The following is a 13100-nucleotide window of genomic DNA, read 5'->3' as shown; positions in this document are numbered from 1 at the left end:
ACACATCTGAGTCTATGCTTTTCAACAAACACATATAAATCTGTTTTTTCATCAAATACCTCTGAGTTGATGCTTTCTGAACAGACATATCTGAGTCATGCTTTTTGAACAGACACATCTAAGGCTATGCTTTTGTACAAATACATCTTAGTCTATGCTTTTTAAGCAAACACATCTGAGTCTATGCTTTTTAAACAAACACATTTGAGTCTATGCTTTTTAAACAAGCCCACTTGAGTCTATGCTTTTTTAAACAAATACTGAGTCTAAGCTTCTTGAACAAATACAGCATGGTCTATCCTTTACAGTAGAGTCTGTTCTTTATGAACAAACACTAATTTCATAATGCTCTTTTGAAAAGGAGCATACAAATCTGTGCTTTTTAACTTGGTTTATACTGTATATGGGTACATACAGTAGTCATTATTTGTGTAGGACAGAAAATTAATTTCAAAATGTACAATAAAAAAAATAATGTTAGTACAGTAATTGAGAATTTCAAAACAAAATAAACAATAAGAACCAAATGTTTTCAACTGCCATAAAGAGGACTCTACCCCTTTTTGAAAAGTCACGGATTCTGATGTCATCATTTTGTCACCGCATGGTTGTGCATGGCTACAATACAAGTGCTGTTGCATTTTGAAACAGAATATTGGAAATGTTGAGTGTATTAAGTCAGCAGCTGGGCAAAAGTTTCTCTTTTTCTTTCAAATCTAACTTGACAAATGAAGGTTATCATAAGATAAGAGAATGAATGCTAATAACTTTGCATCGGAAGATGTACCATATATATTTACTTAAAACTTGGATCAACTGTAATTTGCATAGACAATCACATAATGTGCCAGCAGATCTGGGTCAATGCAGTTTGTTAAGACTAACTGTAGGACAAACAACATAGACCCTGATTAGCTTAAAGAATGAAGAAAAATCCAGATACACATAACATGGTCAAATTTGTACATGTGATCAGTCTGAATTCTACTAACACATGTAATCAACTGGAACATTTCAGGTACAAAGGTTGTCAATCCAGGTAATCAACACAATAAATAGAGCTACATGTATAACCCTGTAAGCCCTCACCCAGTATAGCCACAGTGCAAAATTAATATCATCATGTTTCATTGTAATGATGAAGCTGATAATAATTCAAGCCACAATTTCCTTGCACTCAGACTCCATCTCCTATATCTTCTGTTAAAACTCCTTTTAAACATTTTTTTCCACTCGTGTGATTCACCATCCAATTCACAACAAGTAAAACTACAATACAAGCAGACTAACTTTTAAGTCAAATCAATAGTATTAATTCCTAATGTTGAACAACCAATATTGAAAGAATATGTTAACATAAAACTATTCTTTCAATAAAAGCATTGGATCTCCTATGGAGAAATGGCATCCAGTAGTTAGTGATAATAAATTTTTTTTTAAATCATCACTTATTTTATTGTGCTATGTGAGAAAAAAATTGTTAAGTGTTTGTGGAATAAGAAATGAATCATACACATCAGGTGTCAAATGTCCCAGATAAACACAGTGAGTTTTATGAGATCAAGAAGTTATTGACCCCTTGGGAGTAAAAAGGTCATGTTCAGAAAGTTCTTGATCTCACAAAATGAAAACAACTGACACATGATCAGTAAAATTTATTTCTTAAACTTTAACTACCTTGTACATATTTACTATACGGCCAAGATAATTGCCAAATTTGGTGAAGTTTCACCCAGCAGTTTATTTTTTGTGGTAACAGACAAATGGATGGACGTGTAGTAGTTTAGGTACATGAGGTCACTTACTAACCAGCCTAGCTGGTCCAGATCTTTTAGACTAGTGATATGTGTGCCTGACTGTGAGAAGACAAACCAGGTTTGTTTCCTGTCTGCAACACTTAGAATTTGTCTCCCCTCCTGTTACATCAGGGGACTTGTCCAACTCTCAGTAGCTGGTGGCCAGGTTAGGAATGGTGTTTGAACACTCTTAGTGGTGAGTCTTGGTGACATTCAAAGATGAATGTCAAGGTGAATCAAAGATGAATGTCAATGTGAATCAAAGATGAATGTCAAGGTGAATCAAAGATGAATCTCAAGGTGAATCAAAGATGAATGTCAATGTGAATCAAAGATGAATGTCAACGTGAATCAAAGATGAATGTCAAGGTGAGGGGTGAGCAGTGTGGCTGTCTAGCTATATGAAGCCATCTATGAACCTAGCTGGTTTGGACCCTTTAGTCTAGTGGTATGTACATCCAACTGTGAGACCCACAAACCCTGTTTCATTCCCAACCAGGATAGTTGGAATTTGGCTCCCCTTCTTATACAGATGAATGAACAGATGGATAGAAAGATGTGTGAATGAACAGACAGACAGGATAACAAAATACCCAATATAAATATATGTGGATGATGAATCATAAAATTGTAGACAATATTTCAAGAGAAGTAATCAGCCTTCTTGTTATCAACTGGCCAATGGCTAAATTACTGTCTACATTTCCAGTTAACCCACTGACTTTTAACACACTTAACATATTTGTTTTGTGTGTGACTATATTGTTCTAATGACTTCAAACAATACTGAGAATGATGAGTAATTATGAAAGTTTATTGATCACATGAAAACAATTTTAATAACTTGGCACTACCTCAGGCAGAAGAGCTCTAACTTCAATATACTGGACATTGTCCTCCATGAATTCTTTCAAAGCCTGATAGTAGTATGCCGCAAAAACAGGTGCATAGTTAATCAAGCCATTAGCTCGGATGAGAACTTCCTCAAACTTCTTCCAAACTGCATCCAGGGTTGGATAGGATGTCTGTGGGTCAGCGACTTCTAATGACATGCTCTGGTACAACCTTTCCACCAAGACATGAAACATTTACATAAAAAATTGAACTTTAATGAGATACGTAAACAAAACTAGTAATTTAATTTCTCTATTGCTTAGAAAAATAAAATTAACTTTCCAATCTATTTGATCTGTTGTTTCACATCAATATTTATACTTGAATGACAGCCTGTCTTTTTTGATAAGATACTATTACACACAAGAACTATCCTTGTACTGTATATGGTGCTTACAGTGTGGACCAAAACAGGATATAACTCTGCAAAAATGGATCAAACTACTGTATCATGATATAATGATACGTGGACATTAATCTCATTTCAACAATGTCTACTAATCAGGAATCAGAGCACTGCATCCAAAGCTATGTGACCTGTTGCAGACAGAGAAATCATCACACAGTACATACATGTAATACCAAAAAGGGACATAACTCTGGAAAAATGTAATTGAGCATGCAAAAAGAATAAGGTGCAAATGTTGACTTTATGTCAATAATGTCTGCCAGTAGAGATAGAAAAATGTACTGCCTAAGAGCCTAGGACAACTTAAATCTAATGCCAATGTGAAAGCCTGCTGAAGCAACTAAAGGTTATTGATAACAAATTCTAATTTAACAATTATATTTAAATTTTACATATTTTCCAGTAAACAAATATTTTATTCTTACATTAACCCCTCTGGGTACCTACAGCAGGGTGCCCTAATTATCTGCATATAATTATGTGATTGAGTGTCAGGTGATTGCTATCGGTAAGAGGTCACCCTATTCCTCATGTGACAGCTACTCACTATCTGATTAAATAATCACAGTCCAAACTACAAATACCTCAGGGTGAATCCTTAAAAAATCAAGATTCAAGTGTTAATATTGTATTCCCCACTGAGCAAAATAAAAAGTTAAAGGGTCTGACAACCACATGTTTTATTTCTGCACACTAATGATGTAGAATGCTGATAATCAAACTTAGCCAAGGTCAATTGCAAGTTAAATAATAAATTTGGTTGAAATGCAAAAATAATCAAGGGAGTTACTGAACAGAAACACAAGTATTTTCTCGGTGGTTCTTCCTGGAGTTTTCCCGGGTTCTTCCTCCACCAGTTATACTGGCCACCATGTATAGCCTATCTTGTGCTAAAAAATGGTGTTAAACCCTACAACAACAATAACAGCAACTGAATTAAACACTGAAAAACATGGGAAGAAAGTATGTCAAAAAATTTTAAAATGAGAAACTTTGAAACAATTAAAAAATGGTCTGAAAATCATGTCAGGTCATCAACAGAAAAATAATGATATGCTTATAAATTTTAATCTTTAATTTGTCTTCATCAAGTGTTTTTCTTCATTTTTTGTGCTAAATCATGCAAAACAGGTTTTTGTACCAAAAAATATCCATGTTGGAAAGTTTCAAATAGTATTAAAAAAATTACAAATAGTGGTCACCACGCTCACTACCAACCAAAAGCCAATATTCTTAAGCATCCAAATTCTGATTTTATTTTATTGTAGTTTCCTGTTTTCTTTCTTTAATCATCCATCTCCAATACTGCTGTATTCTTTCTCTGAACTCATTGGTTGAAACTGTTACACTCTAAGGCCACTGATGACCAACAATTTGCAAAGGGAGACAACTACTAATGGATTGGTAACTGAAATTAAAGGTGTTGGCATATTGTCTCATGTATAAATATTGATGCCTTTTCATGATTTAAAAATTAACTTGAATTCAAGGTGTGATAGTTGACAAACCAAGCCAAATAAATCTTGCAGGACTGCCATGTCTTATTCTGGAGGAAAAAAAATACAAATTTTCAAAATCAAACATTTTGTTAAGTTAGCTATTTTGACTGGAATAAAAGTGTTAAAGAGGGATCAAAATGAATAAAACTCATATGAACAGGACCAAAACAAGAGCTCCCTTTTTTCTGCTACTAAGTAGATTTTTCTGAAACTACTTACATGTCATCAAAAGCAGATACATTTGCTGACTGGTTTCGATAAAAACTAACTGGATGCCATGGGCAACCTGAAAGAAAAAAAATCAATGAACAATTTATAAAAAAAGGAAAAATATAGCTTTGTTGGGTTGTTTTTTTTTTCCTTGTTTTCTTAAATGCTATGAGATTGAAAATATTGCACACAATAATAAATTGATGATATTTTTTAAGAAAAAATGTGGAATTTTATTCAAGATCACATTACATATATCAATTGGTTGGCAGTAATATTAAACATATAGTTTAATCTCAAAAAATGCTTTCATATTAGTAATTCCTTCCATCATCATATTTTTAAAGATATTTTTCATTCAAACTGTTTGTAATATTTTCTATAAATAAAAAACTTCAGTCTCCACTTTTCTCTTCTGGATTACAATTTAAACTGTAAGTTACTCATCCTAAATTGTGGAGTTTGTATGGATACAAAAGGTTTGCCTAAGAGATGTTGCTAGATCCATTCCAGGCTTCAAATTACATGTATGACTAATTGATGGAGATGTTCTATTCTCAAATGCATAAATATGAAGTATTATCATATTTATACTTTTACCATTTTTACTTTGTGTCTTTGTGTGATTTGGATTTTTAACATAGCTTTTAACAATTTTTCAGTCATATCGCTACAATGTCTGCAGTGTGGCAGTTTATAGTGATGTCTAGCACTGGGGTATCATGCCACAGACATGTAGCATGATGTCCTACCCAGTCACATTATCCTGACACCAGGCTGACCAGTCCAAACCTCTTAATGCTGAGTGCAAATTGAGACAGCTGTTAGTACCATTTTTGTGAGTCTTTGGTATGACTCGGCCGGGATCAAACCCACAACCTCCTGCATCTGAGGTGGATGCTCTAACCACTATGCCACCAGAGCCATTTTTACTGAGCAAAAACAATAAAGAAATGTGTTGTGAAACACAAGTGACAGGAATTTGCAAGAATCAGCATACCTTTTTTTTAATTATTTACATAGGTTCAGCAATTATGAAAAAAAAGTTATAGTAATTGGGAAAAATAATAAAGAGATAAAATGATAAAACTGAGAATTTTACAAGATTTTAAAATATATCTTTGATTTTTAAAAATATCTGATTAGCTCAGTAGTCCATTTTAATTCCCTCATGACACCAAAAAAACCAAGACTTTCTGTTTATTTTACATACTGTTGAAATGGTCAAATACTTTTAAGCAGTAAGCAGCAGCATCCAACTACTAAACAGACTAAGTTAAAAGTCAAATTGTTAATGAAGAGAGATCACCAGGACTTGTTTTAAGTCTATCAAACAAAACAGAGCAGTAGAGCAAATTTTCACTTCTAAGATATATGTATTCAACTTTACCTGTATCGTACCCATATATATATATATATATATATATATATATATATATATATATATATATATATATATAATTGATACCTGCATACATATGTAATGTACATCTAATAATTACATCATAAACATAACAATGGATCTTCTATTGCAAGATGTATTGACAGATCAGAGTCCACATTTTTTGATTTGCTGATAATATTAAACAAACAGACAAATGAACACCATACACTAGAGTTCTCTATAGAAAGGGCAGATCCAGGAATATCTCTTAGAGGGGTGCAAACAAGTAGGCAAAGGGTATGTGCAATGGAAACCTCTGTTTGGGCCCCAATGGGCAAAACCCCTAGAAGTTCCTGCATTTTAAGCATTTTTAGGGCAAAACTGTAATAAATATTGCAGTCATAAATATAGCTCTCATTATTTAGGAACGTGAATCTGCCCCACCCCCAATGTCACAGTGTGTAGGGCCACATGTCCAAAAAAAGATGAGAGTCAAGAAAATATAAAAGTGTAGATGAAAGTTTAGTAAATGGGATAAGTCAGGCACAGAAAGTGAAGATACCTGAAAGCAGGGACTCTCACTACTGAGAGTTTTGCAGACTCTGATCTGCAGGCACATTATACAATGGGAGATATGGGCCAGAACTGTTTCTGTTTGAACATTCAATTAAAAACGTAAGTATGGTATTAAAGCTATCACCTGGCTGTTGTGGTGGAGATCGGAAAAAATGGAAATTGATTTTCTTATTCTGGTCATAACACATGTAGCAGCTGTCCATGTAGGTTGCATTTTTCACTAACCATCTCAAATCTGTCATGGAGCAATCATGGAGATGTAAGGCGCCACCTACAGATAGATGAGGATAAATTAAATTATGCCAAATATGAAAAGAAACAATTTTGTTTGGGCAACAAGCAAAGAGTAATTGTAAAGCTACCTATGCAAACTCATTTCTGACAGTCATGGGTGAAATTCCATTTTATCATCATCACCAACACCATCATCAGTAAAGGATTTTACATGAGTGTCAATTAGATGTGAACTTAATAAAGCAAGTTGAATAATATTATAAATCACATGCCTGCAGCAAGTGGATTTAACTTTTCAGCAAGTTTCATAAATTTAATGTGAAAAGAACACAGTGTTGAGATTCTATAACACCAAACACATAATGTTCAAGACTTTACATCAAACTGCAAAAATGATTGCATAACACTCAAGGCTTTATATCAATCTGTAATACTGAATGCATAACACTCAGGACCTTATAACAGTCTATAATATTGAACATATAACACTCAGGACTTTACACTAGTCTGTAATATTGAACACATAACACTCAGGACTTTACGCTAGTCTGTAATACTGAATGCATAACACTCAGGACTTTACACTAGTCTGTAATACTGAAGGCATCACACTCAGGACTTTACACTAGTCTGTAATACTGAATGCATCACACTCAGGACTTTACACTAGTTTGTAATACTGAATGCATCACACTCAGGACTTTACAACAGTCGATAATACTGAATACTTAACACTTGGGACTTTACACTAGTCTGTAATACTGAATGCATCACACTCGGGACTTGACATCAGTCTGTAACAGTCACTGCACAACACTTAGGACTTTATATCAGTCGATAACATTTAATGCATAACACTCAGTAAATTACATCAGTCTGTAAGAATGAATGCATAACACTCAGGAAATTACATCAGTTTGTAATAATACTGAATGCATAACACTCAGGACTTTACATCAGTCTGTAAGAATGAATGCATAACACTCAGGAAATTACATCAGTTTGTAATAATACTGAATGCATAACACTCAAAACTTTACATCAGTCTGTAAGAATGAATGCATGACACTCAGAAAATTACATAAATTTGTAATAATACTGAATGCATAACACTCAGGACTTTACATCACTCTGTAAGAATGAATGCATAACACTCAGGACTTTACATCACTCTGTTAGAATGAATGCATAACACTCAGGACTTTACATCAGTTTGTAATAATACTGAATGCATAACACTCAGAAAATTACATCAGTCTTTAAGAATGAATGCATAATACTCAGGGCACTACATCAGTCTGTAGTACTGTAATATTTAATGTGTAATACTCAGGACTTTAAATCAGTCTGAAATAATGAATGTGTAATTTTATATCAGTCTGTGATACTGTATGCATAACACTTAGGTCTTTATATTTGTCTGTAATACTGAATGCATAACACTCATGACTTTATATTTGTCTGTAATACTGAATGCATAACACTGATGATTTTATATTTGTCTGTAATACTGAATGCATAACACTCATGACTTTATATTTGTCTGTAATACTGAATGCATAACACTCATGACTTTATATTTATCTGTAATACTGAATGCATAACACTCATATCTGTGATACTTTATACATAACACTTAGGACTTTATATTTGTCTGTAATACTGAATGCATAACACTCATGACTTTATATTTGTCTGTAATACTGAATGCATAACACTCATGACTTTATATTTGTCTGTAATACTGAATGCATAACACTCATGACTTTATATTTATCTGTAATACCAAATGCATAACACTCATAACTTTATATTTGTCTGTAATACTGAATGCACAGCACTCATAACTTTATATTTGTCTGTAATACTGAATGCATAACACTCATAACTTATATTTGTCTGTAATACTGAATGCATAACACTCATGACTTTATATTTATCTGTGATACTGTATACATAACACTTAGGACTTTATATTTGTCTTTAATACTGAATGCATAACACTCATGACTTTATATTTGTCTGTAATACTGAATGCATGACACTCATGACTTTATATTTGTCTGTAATACTGAATGCATAACACTCATGACTTTATATTTATCTGTAATACTGAATGCACAGCACTCATAACTTTATATTTGTCTGTAATACTGAATGCATAACACTCATGACTTTATATTTGTCTGTAATACTGAATGCATGACACTCATGACTTTATATTTGTCTGTAATACTGAATGCATGACACTCATGACTTTATATTTGTCTGTAATACTGAATGCATGACACTCATGACTTTATATTTGTCTGTAATACTGAATGCATGATACTCATGACTTTATATTTGTCTGTAATACTGAATGCATGACACTCATGACTTTATATTTGTCTGTAATAATGAATGCATAACACTTCATCCAGTCATCTTTAAAACAAACAAAATCTCTTGAGTTACAATGCAGAACTGCAAATACGTCTAAGACTTAAAATACTGACCTGTGACTTTGACTTTGAATATTTGACTCTAAAGTGATGTACCACAGATATCAGTGATGACATACAGGAAAAACAAAACAAAAAACAAAAATCTTCTTGAAACCAAAACATTTCTGGTTCAGAAATTCATGTTCTTCAATTTCAATTAAAAAAGATTAATTCAGTAAACCAAAACCTATCTGCTCTGAAAACTTTAAATTAAAACAAAAATTTGTTCCAAGATCTTTGTTTTACACTTAAATGAACCTCATAAAACTGAAACTTATTCAAAAAAGATGTCTGTGGCACAAAGATGAACCATGGTGTATATATATATATATATATATATATATATATATATATATATATATATATATATATATATATATATATATATATATATATATACATATATATATATATATATATATATACATTGTCTACCTTGAGGACAGGTCCACTATTGTGATATGTGACACCTTTTAGCAATGTTGTATAAACATACAAAGTTTCATCCCTGAATGGCTTTCAAGTTATAGAGCAGAAACAAAGATGTGATGAAAACGTAAAATACTGAGTCATGGCCTTGAACTTGGACCCCATAATGTGATGTATCACACACAGTCTAATGATAATTGTTGTTGTTTTTGTTGTAGGGTTTAACGCCATTTTTCAGCACACAATAGGCTATACACGGTGGCCAGTATTAATGGTGGAGGAAGAACCCGGGAAAACCCCCAGAGAGAACCAGTGACCCACAAGAAGCTACTGGCAGGCTTTCTCACATACCCACATTGGCTGAATCTGAGACTCAAACCCATGCAGACAAAGGTGAGATGGCAGTGATCCGTAACGGAGAGCACTTTAGACCACTCAGCCACTCAGGGCCCCCTCTAATGATAATGATCAAATACTGTATATGCTCACTTATAAGTTAGTCCAGCTGCAAACTGCACAAAACCAGATCCAGTTTGTTAGGAAAAATCAGTAGAACAAACAACACACACCCTGATCTGCATGTGCATTATGCTATGGCAGATCAGGATCTTTGTTGTTTGCAGTTTGACTTGACTTATAAGTGAGTATATAAGATATATAATTTTCATTCCTTAATCAAAAACAACATTAAAATTATAGAGCATCAAGAAAAGTGTGATGGAAACAAAGTAATGAACTGTGGCCTTGACCTTGCAGACCTTTGTGGCCTTGACCTTGCAGAAAGGACCCTCAGTATGATATATAACTACATGTACTAGAAATGGTTTACAAGTAAACCAAATCTTATCCCTTAATCTTGAATGGACTTAGGTCAGATATGAAATTGATAAAAATGGATAGATTGAAGCATGGATGCTATGTTCCATACCTTTTCAAATGCAAAGAAGGGAGCAATAATAATAACTAGATTATATGCAGTAACAGACATTCATATTCCAACACTTTTGTTGTTATTTGGAGCATTTTTTTCTTATACGGAAAACATTAAACACATCCTTGATCCAAAGGCCATATGGAGCAACTTGTCAAATAAATGCCATACCTTTTCCACCTTTTCAGTGTTTCACTGGAAATTTCAAAAGATATACCTTAGGCCAAATAAAACAATATGTGTGGTTCTGGTTACACTGAAAAAGAAATTAGTGCAGGTGGGTCAGTAAAAATTTTTTTCCTTCTCCAATGTTTTTTAATGTGGGGTTGGCAGGAAAAATAGGATCAGTCAGTAACCAGAACCACATTTTTTTCTTTGGGCTTAGTACTATTCTATAACACGGCTCCAAGTGGCCAAGTGGTCTAAAGCACTGTCCATTACGGATCACTGCCATCTCACCTCTGCGTGGGTTCGAGTCTCGGGTTCAGCCAATGTGGGTATGTGAGATAGCTTGCCAGTAGCTTTCCAGGGTTCTTCCTCCACCATTAATACTGGCCACCAAAAATAACCTATCGTGTACTGAAAAATGGCATTAAACACTATAACAACAACAACAACTATTTTATAACATGAACACATCCATGGTCATGTGGACAGGTGAGTTCTTTCTCCTATTATTATTTATTAGGGGTGAAATGATTCACTGATGAATCAATGCAATGACAATTTTGCCATTATGATACACAATTTATACTTTATGTGTATCAGTATGCATTGTGTCATTGGTTGTATATCACATTAGGTATCAATACATGGCATAGGCATATCGTATCACCCCTGTTATTAATGTTTTCATTCCATAATGTAAATATACCTTAGTATTTTCAATAATGCCATGTGGATGGAAAAAAAAACCAGTAAAAAGTTCTTTCAGGGCAATTTTTATGCTTCTTATTTTAAACAGATGCTTTTTATTTTTAAATAGTCTGTCAGATCACACCCATTGTATCAAGGACTGCTCATGTCCCAACATGACCATCCAAATTTCTAAATATGGGTAGGTAAGGTCAGAAGAAAGGTAACAGGCAAATTCAGACCATGTGTATTTCTGACAAGGCTTATTCAACCCAGATTAAGGGCTATCATTCTCACTAAATGCCAGGGTGATTAGGACCATGTGAAATATTATTAAGTTTCATCTTCGCTTTAAATGTGGCATTTACATTTGTTTAAAATATATTTCCCATTAGTTCCCAGGTGTGCTGAGCAGTTAAATTCTGCAATTATGGAAACAAAACCCCAATTTTATGCAAGAAAATGGTGCTGCTATATATAATAAAATAATATATGAATGTTTATCCTGAATTAGCAAGCAACCTACTAGTCCATTTGAGCCAACGACTGAAAACTCCAACACAAACAGAGCCAAGCATCACTGGTCTCCGTCAACAGTATTGTCAGGGGAAAAAGGCAGAGAACTACTTGTTGGTCTGATATTTTAGCAAGACCCCTGCCCACCCTGACATTTGAAAAGAAAGTGTAATTTGTATAATGTATTATTGTACCATACGATAGCATTAATCTGGCATGCTAAACACAATAACTAAAAACTTATAACAATAGAAAAATATTATACAACCTTTAGGCATTTTCTTTATGAACTGAAAGACTGTGCTATTCTCCATTGCTGGTTTGGCTTCGAAAAAATGTATCTGTGGTGGAAAAGGTACTCCGTTATAAAATGAGTCGTTTATTTCTTTGTCTTTTGCTGCCATCAGAATTTTATTGACTTTGTCTTCAGCTTCTGTTAAAACCAGCTCTCCTCCAATTCTTGTCAGGTATTCCTTCTCAATTATTTCTTGTCGGATCTTCAGGTAATTATTGTCCGTCTCCATGTTTATTACAAGCGGTAGAGAATGAACATGATGACAGTATTGTTGAAAACTAATTGCAAAAAGAGTTAACACGAAAAGGGTATTTGATTCCATTTAAAATTTTGCTGCTTTCTGAATGTCCCACAGTACTTGTGTATTCAATAGAATACACACTATGTGCCCTTTGGTCTTTGCCATTTGTCAGATGACAGGTACAAAGAACTTCCGTGTATTGCCATTTTCAGAAATGATAATAAAAGTCAGATCCAGGGTTCTTAGTGATTCTGGAAGGCTGAAATTGATGACACAATGTGTATAACTAAATTTAAATATATCTAAAAGGAAGAGAAAAGCATCAGTTCTAATATTTGAGGCTTT

The 13100-nt window shown here is 33.6% G+C and overlaps 1 protein-coding gene across 1 annotated transcript in view; it reads right to left on the bottom strand.

The window, feature by feature from the left end:
- The window catches only part of LOC149785313 (adenosine deaminase 2-like), a 34354-nt gene extending 21443 nt beyond the window's left edge, over window positions 1-12911 (bottom strand). The window contains exons 1-4 of the mRNA XM_089979206.1: window positions 12488-12911; window positions 6893-7039; window positions 4818-4884; window positions 2651-2861 (exon numbers count right to left, since the gene is read on the bottom strand). Coding sequence (XP_089835332.1) covers window positions 2651-2861; window positions 4818-4884; window positions 6893-7039; window positions 12488-12836 — 774 coding nt within the window. The 5' untranslated portion in view covers window positions 12837-12911. The remainder of the gene's footprint in view (window positions 1-2650; window positions 2862-4817; window positions 4885-6892; window positions 7040-12487) is intronic.
- Window positions 12912-13100: the final 189 nt, after the last annotated feature.

Source organism: Sinohyriopsis cumingii, chromosome 13 (genome assembly GCF_028554795.1).
Source record: "Sinohyriopsis cumingii isolate HCF-2022 chromosome 13, ASM2855479v2, whole genome shotgun sequence".
Lineage (NCBI taxonomy): Eukaryota > Metazoa > Mollusca > Bivalvia > Unionida > Unionidae > Sinohyriopsis > Sinohyriopsis cumingii.
Note: the sequence above shows the minus strand (reverse complement) of the source record. Positions and strands in the feature narration are given on the sequence as shown.